General features: G+C 39.4%; 1 protein-coding gene across 14 annotated transcripts in view; it reads right to left on the minus strand.

Moving 5' to 3' along the window:
• Positions 1-12,561, minus strand: part of AKT3 (AKT serine/threonine kinase 3) — a 301,843-nt gene that overhangs the window by 65,024 nt on the left and 224,258 nt on the right. For all 14 annotated transcript variants that reach the window (XR_002336106.2, XR_014817071.1, XM_084978745.1 and 11 more), the window contains one exon: positions 2,100-2,228. Coding sequence is in view for 12 of the 14 variants with exons in the window: in XM_084978745.1 (XP_084834871.1) it covers positions 2,100-2,228 (129 nt within the window). In the remaining 2 variants the exon portion in view is untranslated. The remainder of the gene's footprint in view (positions 1-2,099; positions 2,229-12,561) is intronic.

Genomic DNA, 12,561 nt, shown 5'->3' on the forward strand with positions numbered 1-12,561 from the left:
TTAAACATCAGGTTTGCTATCACGAAAGGTTCTTAGTGTGCTTGTGTATCATGTGGCACATAATAGGTGTTCAAGAAATAGTTGTCTTCATCCATCCAAATCAACGCCTCCCTATTTGGCTTGCACTAACCTTGTTGGGGTTTGGGGGAAGAAAGGAAGCTGTTCTGCCTCACAGTTTTTGCACTAGCTGCTCTCTGTGTTTGGGAGGCTCCCTCTTTATTTCTGCAACAGCTGCCTCTTAGGCATTCAGGTCTCTGGCCAAACATTACTTTCCTGAAACATCGTATCAGTAGAAGATCATGTTTTCCATGAGCTGCAGCAGAATCTCCCATCTCACCTGCTCTTTTACAAAGAAGAGGTGGGATCTCTGGTACTACCTCTGAAATGTGTGTCGGCTTAGGTAGGAATGCTTAACCAATAAGCATGACAGAAATGAGGTGGTTTCTGAAACGAGGCCATAAAAGGGGATGCAGGCCTGACTGTTCATAGCAGCATTATTAGCCAAAGACTGGAAGCAACCCAAACGTCCGCTGACTGTGGAATGGATAAAGGAAATGTGGTCTATTCAGACAGTAAAATATTATTTGACCCTAAAAAGGAACAGAGTACCAATAACATGCTGAAGCATGGATGAACCTTGAAAACATACTAAATGAAAGAAGCCAGACACAATAGGCTACACACTGTATGACTGCCATATTTACAGGAACTATTCGAAACAGGCACATCTATAGAGACAGAAAGTAGACTGGGGAGAGAAGGGGGAGGAGCTAACGAGTATGGGGTTTTTTTTGTTGGTGTGATGAAAATATTCTGAAATTAGACAGTGATGATGGTTGCACAATTCTGAACATACCACAAACCACTACTGTATACTTTAAAAGGCTGAATTTTATGGTATGTGGTAATAAAATAATAAAAATATACTATGAAGAGAAAATTAAAAAAAAAAACTAATGAAATATTTCTTATGGTTTGCTAGGTTAAAAAAAAAAAAAAAGGAAACATTTTCTAAACTGTTCCCTAGGCACTGACTTTCAGAACCCAGAGATAAAGAAATCTTGCTGTCCCGAAGGCACCAGGTTATGAGGAAGCAAGGTCACATGGAGAAGTTGAGGCTGTTGAGAGCCCTGTAAGGTACCAGTTGACAGCCACCATCAACTACCAGACACATGAAGGGAAGAGTCCCAGAGTTCAGCCTCCAGCCATAGTCACCCCCTGCTATGACCCATGTATCATGGAGCAGTCATTTGTACTGTCCCACCTCAGAGGGCTCCATTACATAAAATGGTTGGGTTTGGCAGTGGTCTATTTTGTAGCAATCTTAACGAGAACACTACTTAACACAGCCACCTCATGGCAAGCTTCCTTTCCCCAGCTTTTTTCCCATCATGACACTTACTCATTACATGACCTTCTTTATACATGTATTTTCACTCTGGCTCTACCAAAGTGGGTTCCCTGAGAGCAGGGTTCTTTGTACTTGTTCCTATAACCACACCAGCCAGAAAAATACCCAATACACATAGCAGATGAATATCATATAGGTGTTGAATCAACAAATACATGGAATTACTGTGAAAACTTTGGCATGGGGAGGTCACTGGATGGAGCCTGCTTTCGTTTGGCATGGATTCCAAAATGTACTTACTGTTAGTTCACTAACTTCCCAAATGAAACACTTTCCAATAATTTAGTATGAAAATCTGCAATATTACAAATCCAAATTATCATTGTTTCTTCATTTCTATAGAAAATACAAGATGGACTATAAAATGATTCACATTCTTGTCATTCAATTATTCCATTTTAATAAATGAATCAAAATAGGCATGATCAAGAAGTAATATACATATGGCCAAGAAATAAAAATTGATTCTTGCAGTTACTAGTATCTCCGTGCTTATAAAGTTTAAAAAATTCTATATATTCTCTCCCTAGAATAGTAAGTTGGACAAGTGAGAACAAAACAGATTAGATTCATGTTGAAATCCAAAGTCAAAGTAGTAGATACTTTGCAAAATATTATGTCAGTGCTTTTTTTTTTTTTTTTTTTTTTTTTTTTTTTTTTTTTTTAAATGAATGGAACCACAGCCTACCTCTGGTGCCAGATATTCTGGTGTACCACAGAACGTCTTCATGGTGGCTGCATCTGTGATCCCTTCTTTGCAAAGTCCAAAATCTGTAATTTTTATGTGGCCATCTTTATCCAGCATCAGATTCTCCAACTATGTAGTAAGAAAGATGACACAATTTGTTATATAATTTCAAATATAGGAAAATACTGCTTTGAAAAATTATTGAATGCAGAGGAAGATATTTAGGCATTGTGGAATGAGGACATAGTTAGAGTTAGTAGAACTTTCAGTACTTGCAAACCCCGTAGCTTCCTAAATTATGTAAAAAGAAACATGCTTTATCAAATACTTCATGATAATGAAATTATTGGTTTTTAAACCAAGAGAAGTAAGCCATTATTGTGCAAGTTCTGAGACTTGAAACCTAATTAACTTTCCAAAGCAAATGTCCATTCTCTTGTTCTCTCTTTATTTTAATAAGCTGTTATCTAAACAATCCCAAAGAGACAAGAATGGGTTTCAACAATTTCTCTTAGGAGTCTGTTGCTTTTATAAAATACTCACAGAAATGTTTCTTTGGTGGTAGTTGTAAATCAAACCTAAGTCTTATTTTGTAAGGTAAGGCAATATCTTCTTTTGTAGTTCTTTGTAACAAATAAATACCAACCCTTGTAAACATAAGAATATGAAAGTCAACCACTCAGCAGTGAATGGAGAAACACAGCACAGATACTGTTAAGCTGGAATCATCTTGAACCCATTAATACAAAAACAAACAAGACAATCTTAAAGATGCAAGCAAATAGCAAGATCATTTTCCCCAAGTGAAAAATTACAAAATGCAAGGAGGAAAAGAGCTTGTGCAAAGCCAATGCAATTAAAAATATCAACAGCAACTGATCTTTTTCTTCCAATTTGAACCTGAAGTTAGGATTATCATCATGCAGAGATACACATGAGTTCTGGGTTGTGATCTTATAGCCTCATATATAGATGGGGCCCTAACCTTGCTCGGGCATGTAGATATAACCTAAGAGAATACACAAGAAATAAATATACAAAAAATGTAAAAAAAAAAAATTAGCAGAATGAATGATAATTAACTTTATTTAAGGAGTAGATAGTTATTCTCTTCCTTAACGTGATGATGTATGAAAAGTGCATACCCAAACTCTGAAGTCAACATCAAATTCAAAATAGAACTCCACATAAGAACATAAGCAGATACTGATCAATGATGATGTTATGTTCTGTCGTATTACCCAGTATCTCATAAACCACAAACTACAGTTAAGCAAGCTGTGCTCAGCAAAGGAAAGATCAGAGCAAGTCCTTAAGAATAGCACTTAAGGTCTTTTGCCCATTTTTCCATTGGGTGATTGGCTTTTTTGCTGTTGAGTTGTAGAAGTTGCTTATATATTCTAGAGATTAAGCCCTTGTCCGTTGCATCGTTTGAAACTATTTTCTCCCGTTCTGTAATAGACTGTTCTCCAAGAAAGATATACAGGTAGCCAAAAACACATGAAAAAATGCTCAACATTGCTGATTATAAGAGAAATGCAAATCAAAACTACCATGAGATACCACCTCACACCAGTCAGAATGGCCATCATTAATAAGTCCACAAATAACAAGTGCTGGAGGGGCTGTGGAGAAAAGGGAACCCTCCTGCACTGTTGGTGGGAATGTAAACTGGTACAGCCACTATGGAGAACAGTCTGGAGATACCTTAGAAATCTATACATAGAACTTCCATATGACCCCGCAATCCCACTCTTGGGCATCTATCCAGACAAAACTCTACTTAAAAGAGACACGTGCACCCGCATGTTCATTGCAGCACTATTCACAATAGCCAGGACATGGAAACAACCCAAATGTCCACCAGATGACTGGATAGGAAGATGTGGTGTATATACACAATGGAATACTACTCAGCCATAAAAAAGAATGACATAATGCCATTTGCAGCAACATGGATGGAACTAGAGACTCTCATCCTGAGTGAAATGAGTCAGAAAGACAAAGACAAATACCATATGATATCACTTATAACTGGAATCTAATATCCAGCACAAATGAACATCTCCTCAGAAAAGAAAATCATGGACTTGGAGAAAAGACTTGTGGCTGCCTGATGGGAGGGAGTGGGAGGGATTGGGAGCTTGGGCTTATCGGATACAACTTGGAATGGATTTACAAGGAGATCCTGCTGAGTACCATTGAGAACTTTGTCTAGATACTTATATCGCAACAGAACAAAGGGTGAGAAAAAAAAATGTATACATGTAAGTGTAACGTGGTCCCCATGCTGTATAGCAGGGGAAAATATTTTTTTTTTAAATAAAGAAAGAATAGCACTTAAATGCACTACCCAGCTCAACTCGACTGCTCACCACATTTCACACACTGCACTGACTGCAGAGAAGTTGAGTCCATTTTTTGACTTCTACGGAGAGCTGAACAAACCTTAAATATACTACTAAACCTTTCAAAAGTGGCAGTTCTCCAAAAAAATAAAAAATGAAATAAAATGCAGTTCCCATCATGGCTCAGTGGTTAAAGAATCCGACTGGGAACCATGAGGTTGCGGGTTCAACACCTGGCCTTGTCCAGTGGGTTAAGGATCCGGCGTTGCCATGAGCCATGGTGTAGGTCGCACATGTGGCTCGGATCCTACATTGCTGTGGCTGTGGTATAGGTCGGCAGCTGTACCTTTGATTTGACCCCTAGCCTGGGAACCTCCATATGCCACGGGTGCAGCCCTAGAAAAGACCGGAGGGAAAAAAAAAAAAAAAAAAAGTGAAAGTTCTTTTATTTTATCTAAATTCAGATAGCTTACATCTTCCTCATGATTTTTTACTAACTGGAGCCTGAGAATCTAACCAAATTTGCACAAATGGCAATAAATCCTAATACTGAAACCAATCAAACGTCAAGAATCTCTGACTACTTTAACTGCTTTGAAAATCTTTCTTTTTTTCATGCTTTTAATTTTCCCATTTTCCTTTTCTTTCTCCTGTCATCCTTTCTTGCTACTCTTTCTATCTTGACATGATGGGAAGGGGGAAGTATAAACTAGCAAGGCTGTTGTTTTGTTGAACAGAAATATAAAAGCTCTGTTCTTATTTTTTTTTTTTTTTTGTCTTTTTAGGGCCACACCCACAGCACATGGAGGTTCCCAGGCTAGGGGTCGAATCAGAGCTGCAGCTGCTGGCCTACACCACAGCCACAGCCACACCAGATCTGAGCCACGTCTGCGACATACACCCCCAGCTCACGGAAATCCCAGATCCTTAACCTACTAGGGCCAGGTACTGAACCTGTGTCCTCATAGATGCTAGTCAGATTCGTTTCCACTGAGCCACAACGGGAACTCCTTAATTTTTTAAAATATACTTATTGTTCTAATATATGAATACATGATAATATATAAAAACAAAACCAAATTAAGTTCTTAAAATGCTCTTAAGATTTTTATAATACAGAAAAATTCTTATAAAAACTTCAAATAATACATAGTAATACTGAAGAAAATTTGTTTGGTGTCTATTTGCTGTTTTACAGGCTTTACATGCCTTGCAAAGTGTTTGTGGAAACACGACAGCACGAGCTAATGTGCTAACTCTCCACATTCTAACAGGACCATTTTGAAGCGGATGAGAACTGAAGTATTAAAATGTACAAACACTGTTTAATAGTAGACGACATATTTTTAAACATCCTGCTTTGTATCTAATTCTCTAATCTCAGATTTCGTCTGGAAGATACCGAGGGCTGAGGAGTGAAACGAGAGGCAGGGATCGGGTTGCAGTGAGGAAGAGGAACCTGAGGCAGGTGACCAAGAGGCCCGGTGTGCCGAGAACCGAGAGGGGTTCCTGGGGTGCAGGACTCAAAAACGGTCTACATCTGGGGAAGTTCTAGGCACACCGGGACAGGTGGTTATTCTACTTGTTTTATGAGTCAGCTTAATTCCAATGACAGAGTCAGAAGTAAGGTGAGCCCACGGGGTGACTGTGAGAGAGGAGGCAAAGGCCATGAGATCAGGGACAAGGCAGCGTGAGCTCCCCATGCGCCCAAACCTCCCCTAACGGACAGAGGTGAGTGACAGTAACACGCGCACAGGACTGCTTTGAGCATTAAAGGAGATGTCGAGGGTAGAACTTAGTAACTGCATCGATCATTTATTAAACACGGGGAGTTTAGTGGCTGATTTATAGCTTATCAGAATAGTGGATGCTCCTCCAGACAACCATGTACACTGAAGCAGAGAGCAAGTTCAGAAATGGAGCCCTAGAAAACACATCTGTTAGGCTGGTGGGGACTCCCTTAAAAATCCTTTTCAGGATGCAACAATTTCTCTTCAATACACAAAACATTAACATTTCATAATTTTTGAGCCAGGTATTTTATCAGAGTGCCCACCTTCTTCCATCAATCACTTTCCTGTTCTCGCAATCCTGAAATGTCATTTTGCTGAGCATGAATGAAAAACAACTTGTCCATCAAAATGCGAACAGTCAGAGATGCATCACCTTAAAAATATGATATCTGCAAATATAATCTTGTATAAAGATAAACTGGGGGTAATTGTTACCCAGTCTTGTTAAAAAATGAATAATTTTATGAAGATGCATAACGAAGTTTTCATAAAATTTAAGAACCGTTAGTGTCGTGGTTCACAAATATGAAAGCAGCAAAGAACCACCTGGAAATTGTCCCAAAGCAAATCAATGGCTTAGATGTATCAAAACCACTTGGAGGAGTTCCCATCGTGATGCAGCAGAAATGAATCTGACTAGGAACCATGAGGTTGTGGGTTCGATCCCTGGCCTCACTCAGTGGGTTAAGGATCTGGTGTTGCCCTGAGCTGCAGTGTAGGGTGCAGACATGGCTTGGATCCTACATTGCTATGGCTGTGGTGTAGGCCGGTGGCTACAGCTCTGATTAGACCCCTAGCCTGGGAACCTCCATATGCCGAGGGTGCAGCCCTAGAAAAGACAAAAAGACAAAAAAAAAAAAAAAAACCCAACCACTTGGAAATCACTTTCTTAACTAACTCATCTGACAGTAACATAAAGAGGATTTAGTCACATGTTTTTAGGAACTCTTCTGTGTAAAGGAGGAATAAAAATATTTACAAATACTCCTTCTTTACTTCTCTCTCCTAAATCTGGTGTTTTCAAACTTCTTTTTTTTAAACCATAAAATGCAAAAAGAATGCCGGCACTGGATTATTCAGGTACTCAGCTTTATAAAACTTTTTTTTATATTTTTGTCTTTTTAGGGCCACCCTCGAGGCATATGGAGGTTCCTAGGCTAGGGGTCTAATCGGAGCTGTAGCCTCTGCCCTACACCACAGCCACAGCCACGCCAGATCCAAGCCGCGTCTGTGACCTACACAACAGCTCACGGCAATGCCGCATCCTTAACCCACTGAGTGAGGCCTGGGATTGAACCTGCATCCTCATGGATGCTAGTTGGGTTCGTTAACCGCTGAGCCATGATGGGAACTCTTGATAAAACTTTAAATGCATCTGTGTATCTCCACTGTCAGTATCTAGGATTAAGATCAGGGCATCATGTTTTTGCTTAATGGACGCATTCAGTGGCAGAAACAATGTACGAAGTCAAACAAAGTTTGAAGTTTGAAGACAAAGATTATACATTAAAAATCTGCATAATGCTTACTATTTGTATCAGAAGGTTGTCTGTTATCCAATCATTATCCTCCATACTTTGAGGAGACCAAAATTTCAGACACATACCTCAGAGTTTCCATTAAAAAAAGGTAACATTTTTTACCCAGTTGAATTGAACAGGCATTATTTGACAGAGAGGATCCTGATTCAGTAGATTTTGAAATCTTTTTCATCTGTGCTTTGTGAAAACAAAAAATTATAGCAAGAAAATACTATGCTCCTTTCCGCTCTTTTGGGTGCCTAGAATACAATTAAACTCTTAAAATCCTAGCTGTTTTTAAAGCAGTGCTTGTCAACGTTTCCCACTTCATAGTACAATAAAGCACAGAATTTGTACCTGCATCAGTACACTGGCTGCTTGAGGCTGGAACTGACTGGCCCTGAGGCTCCTCTAATTACCTGTTGGGCTGAGGGAGGCCATGGCTTAGGCACACAGCCTCGGAAGCCCTGCTCTATAAAAAAGCCAAATGGCCTATTAGAAAGTTTAAAAGTTTTTACCTTAAAAGTTTTTAAAAACTTAAAATATACTTTATATTTATCTACTATAATAGTCATATAGTTGTCTAACATATTATGAATCTACATACACATGTCTTTTAGGTATTATTTTAATCAAATGGCTGGCATTTTGTGATTAAAGAAAGGAATGAAAATAGCAGTTCCTAAGGGCCCTGACAACTATTCTAGCAAGATAAACAAACACGTCCCTTTTAACACAGTTACATCAGCGCCAAGACCGCCTCAGGCCCAAAAATATAGTAAGAAATTCCTCCCTTGCACACTGGGTATTTAGGTTTATGGATATCAAAGTGCCAGATGTCACACAAGCTGACCTGCAGGAACTTCGTAACCACGGTTAAGAGAGGGTGTTGAAATTCTGCAAGGAAAACTTTCAACCTTCCAAAGCTAGAAAGGAATGCACAATATGCAAAGCAGAGACCCCACCTAGATTGGGTGGGGTTGAAGAATGACTATATTTAGAAACTGTACCACCCTTGAACCCAGCGCAAGCTAGACTTAATGTCAGAGGTGGCAGGTGTTCTGAGCAGCAGCAGTGGCTAAACGTCTTCATACAGGATGAAACCCGGAGTGACTGGTCAGGAGTGGGAGCTGTGGTTTGGGACTCGATATGCAAAGTTAAGCGTGCTGTCTCTTTTAGACTGCTGGTTTATCTGGGAGCTGAGGAAGACCTGGGGGTGGGGGGCTCTGATAAAATACTCTCTCAACACGCCTTTGTGCCATCACTGAGTCTTAGAAACCATCTAAGCATATTCTGGCAGTTTCGCACATGAACAGTCCAAGTGATCAGGTAGAAAACAAGATGAGATGCTGCGCAAGCAGACTACAGTAGCAATTTGTATATGATTTTCTCCCCCTTGCCCTGCCATAAAATCTTGGGAGAAATTAATTCTTCATGGAAGGCCAGTATCTGTACCTTTGCAAGTGTCCCTATTCAGCCTGTTTTGTACTTCGATGGCAGTGGTCATTGAAAAGAAAGGTTACACTTGAAAAAAATAAGAGCTGAGAAGAAAGGAAGTTTTTAATAAAATCTGTACTAATGACGGGCTTTAGAAGAGGTTTCTTCAAATTTTTATGGTATCATGAAGCAACATCAGTTTTTCCTAAGTAATCCCAGGAATTCGGGTCCTTACCAAAACAAAACTTCCTATCATGACATGTATTAACAATAAATTAAGCAAACTTACTTCTTCTTTTTTTTTTTTTTGGTCTTCCTAGGGCCGCACCTGTGGCATAGAGAGGCTCCCAGGCTAGGGGACTAATCAGAACTGTAGCCACCAGCCTACACCACAGCCACAGCAACTCAGGATCCGAGCCTCATTTGCAACCTACACCACAGCTCACGGCAACGCCAGATCCTTAACCCACCGAGCGAGGCCAGGGATTGAAACTGAGTCCTCATGGATGCTAGTCAGGTTCATTAACTGCTGAGCCATGACAGGAACTCCAAAACTTACCTTTTAAAGTACAACAACGGTTGTAATAATTTATCTATTGTTTTGAACACCAAGTTATCAGGAACTGTGAAATAATAAAATGTCTTAAAGTAGCTTACATATGAAATGAGGCTTTGCCTCTTAGGTACTGATTTTACTTGAGAGGTGCAGCTACCGGTAGGCATCTCAAGTGGATTTGTATTTGAATAAACAGAAGGTCATTAGCTAGAAAGGTGACAAAGACAAATGCGAGATCAATCAATCCAAGTAAGTACTGAAATCAGTTTTTGATAATGCTGTTTTGAAAATATTTTGTATAAATATATCTAAAACATTCCTTCTCTTATCTTGGGCAGCTTTATTCAAACTTTAGATTTACAAAGGTCTTCTTAGAGTTAAGCCAATGCATTCTCCCATTTTAACTCTATAAGGCAGGACGGTGTAATGAAAAGAACATCATATCTGGAGCTAGGATTCATGGGATCCAGTAATCTTGACTGTCACCAACTTAGCCCATGACTTTGAGTAAGTCACTTACTAGGCATCTAGGCGTCAATGACTTCGGCTATAAACTACGGATCAGCACTAAATTTCTATTGTTCTAACTAAAGTTCTCGTTCTATCATGCATAATCCTATGCAATATGAATACAAGTAACACCTGCAGAAAATCTGAATTTCTGACCTTTTATGTTATGTATTCTTTTTCTTTTTAGGGCCGCAGGTGCAGTATATGAAGTTCCCAGGCTAGGGGTTGAATCACCAGAGCCACAGCTACCACAATGCCAGATCCAAGCTGCATCTGCGACCTACACCACAGGTTGCAGCAATGCTGGATCTTTAACCCACTGAGCAAGGCCAGGGATCAAACCTATGTCCTCATGGCTACTAGTTGGGTTTATTTCTGCTGAGTCCCAACAGGAACTCCTACATTACGCATTCGTATTGGTGTATACCCCATGGATTCTACCCAGTGGTATACATTTACTTAGACCTTTAAGTTAAGGCTACTTATTAAAAAAAATCAATCAATTTAGAGAACAGAGACCACTTAATTGTCTAGTAAAGTTAGTGGTGTGTATATATATATATATATATATATATATAGTAACTACATGACTAGTATTCATATACAAAGTAGGTATTTCATATTGCAGCTTAATAAATTTAACTTAATTTCATCATCAGAAAGAAGGATGGAGCAAAAAAAACCTAATTAAATGAACCTCAGTGTACCAATATGTACGTTGATTCATTCAATGAGAAATAATCCAGGAAGCTATTAAAACCATCCTAATTATATCATCCCTTAATCATTGCTGGCAATCAGATGCGCATTCTTCGTTTCTTTAGAGTAATAATTCTATCTTACAGCTTTAAGCATTTTCTTTTTTTTTTCCTTTTTCTAGGGCCACACCTGTGGCATATGGAGGTTCCCAGGCTAGGGGTTAAATCAGAGCTGCAGCAACCAGCCTGCACCACAGCCACAGCCACGCCAGATCCAAGCCGCATCTGTGATCTACCCTGCAGCTTGTGGCAAGGCCAGATCATTAAGCCACTGAGTGAGGCCAAGGATCGAATCCACATCCTCATGGACACTATGTCAGGTTCATTACCACTGAGCCATAATGGGAGCTACCAAGCATTTTAGGTATATTACTGAGTACGTCAAAATTATTCTCATTTCCTTAAATCCAGAAATCTTGCACTTTCTCCCTACAAATAGGATTCATCAAACACAAGTGGCAGTGAGGAGAGTAGATTCGAGCAGAGGAGAGCTAACTGCTTGTAAGTAAATTTGGAAATATTGTCTAAGTTTTATTGTACCCTGTAACTAAATTCTTCTTTCAAAAATCTAAATTCAGACATTTGAACATTATGGGATTATTTGGCCATGCAGATGCAGATCCAGGGATGCTGAATTCGGCTACTCTCAGCTATGAAAACCTGCAGGCTAAATATAATCATGCTGTCGACTGATAGTCACTTCTGGTCTACTTTGTCACTTAGTTGATGATCCCTGATCAAACATAGTTGGACAGTTCATTTCTCCTAAAAACAGTACTTGACAGCTTATGCTAAGAAATAAAATAAAAATAATATTTAAAAATAAAAGTTTGGGAGTTCCCGTCATGGTGCAGTGGTTAACAAATCCTACTAGGAACCATGAGGTTGCAGGTTCGATCCCTGCCCTTGCTCAGCTGGTTAAGGATCCGGCGTTGCTGTGAGTTGTGGTGTAGGTTGCAGACACGGCTCAGATCCCACGTTGCTGTGGCTGTGGTGTAGGCTGGCAGCTGCAGCTCTGATTCAACCCCTAGCCTGGGAACCTCTATGGGCCATGGGTGCGTCCCTAAAAAGCAAAAAAAGAGTCACATGAAATGAATGAATGGGAATGAGGGGATGATTGTGATTTCTTTTTTGTGCTGTAATACCTTGTTTCAACAGAATTTCATAAAATATATGTAACTTTTATGTCTACAAATCAAATTATATTTTAAATGAATTAATACTTGATAGATAAAGCAATTCTGTGTCAGATTTTTACAGGTCAAGACTACCATATGACTTACTTTTTAAGAAAGACTCTCACATTTAGAATTTTTTCAGTCATGGCACGAATGTCCTTAATATGGCCAATCTAATTCAAAACACCGTCATGGGACTTACTACTACTTTTTATGAGATACTCCAGGGGTCAGCAAACTATGGCCTGTGGGCAAAATCTTGCCTACTGCCTGTTTTTGTAATTAAAGTTTTACTGGAACACAGCCAGACACGCACATTTACATATTATCTGTGGCTGCTTTCACCCTGCAGTGGCAGAGCT

This window comes from Sus scrofa, chromosome 10, assembly GCF_054392235.1.
Source record: "Sus scrofa isolate SSC_HxYL_T2T_F1_AM1 chromosome 10, Sscrofa_HxYL_maternal_Yorkshire_Landrace_v2.0, whole genome shotgun sequence".
Classification (NCBI taxonomy): Eukaryota; Metazoa; Chordata; class Mammalia; order Artiodactyla; family Suidae; genus Sus; species Sus scrofa.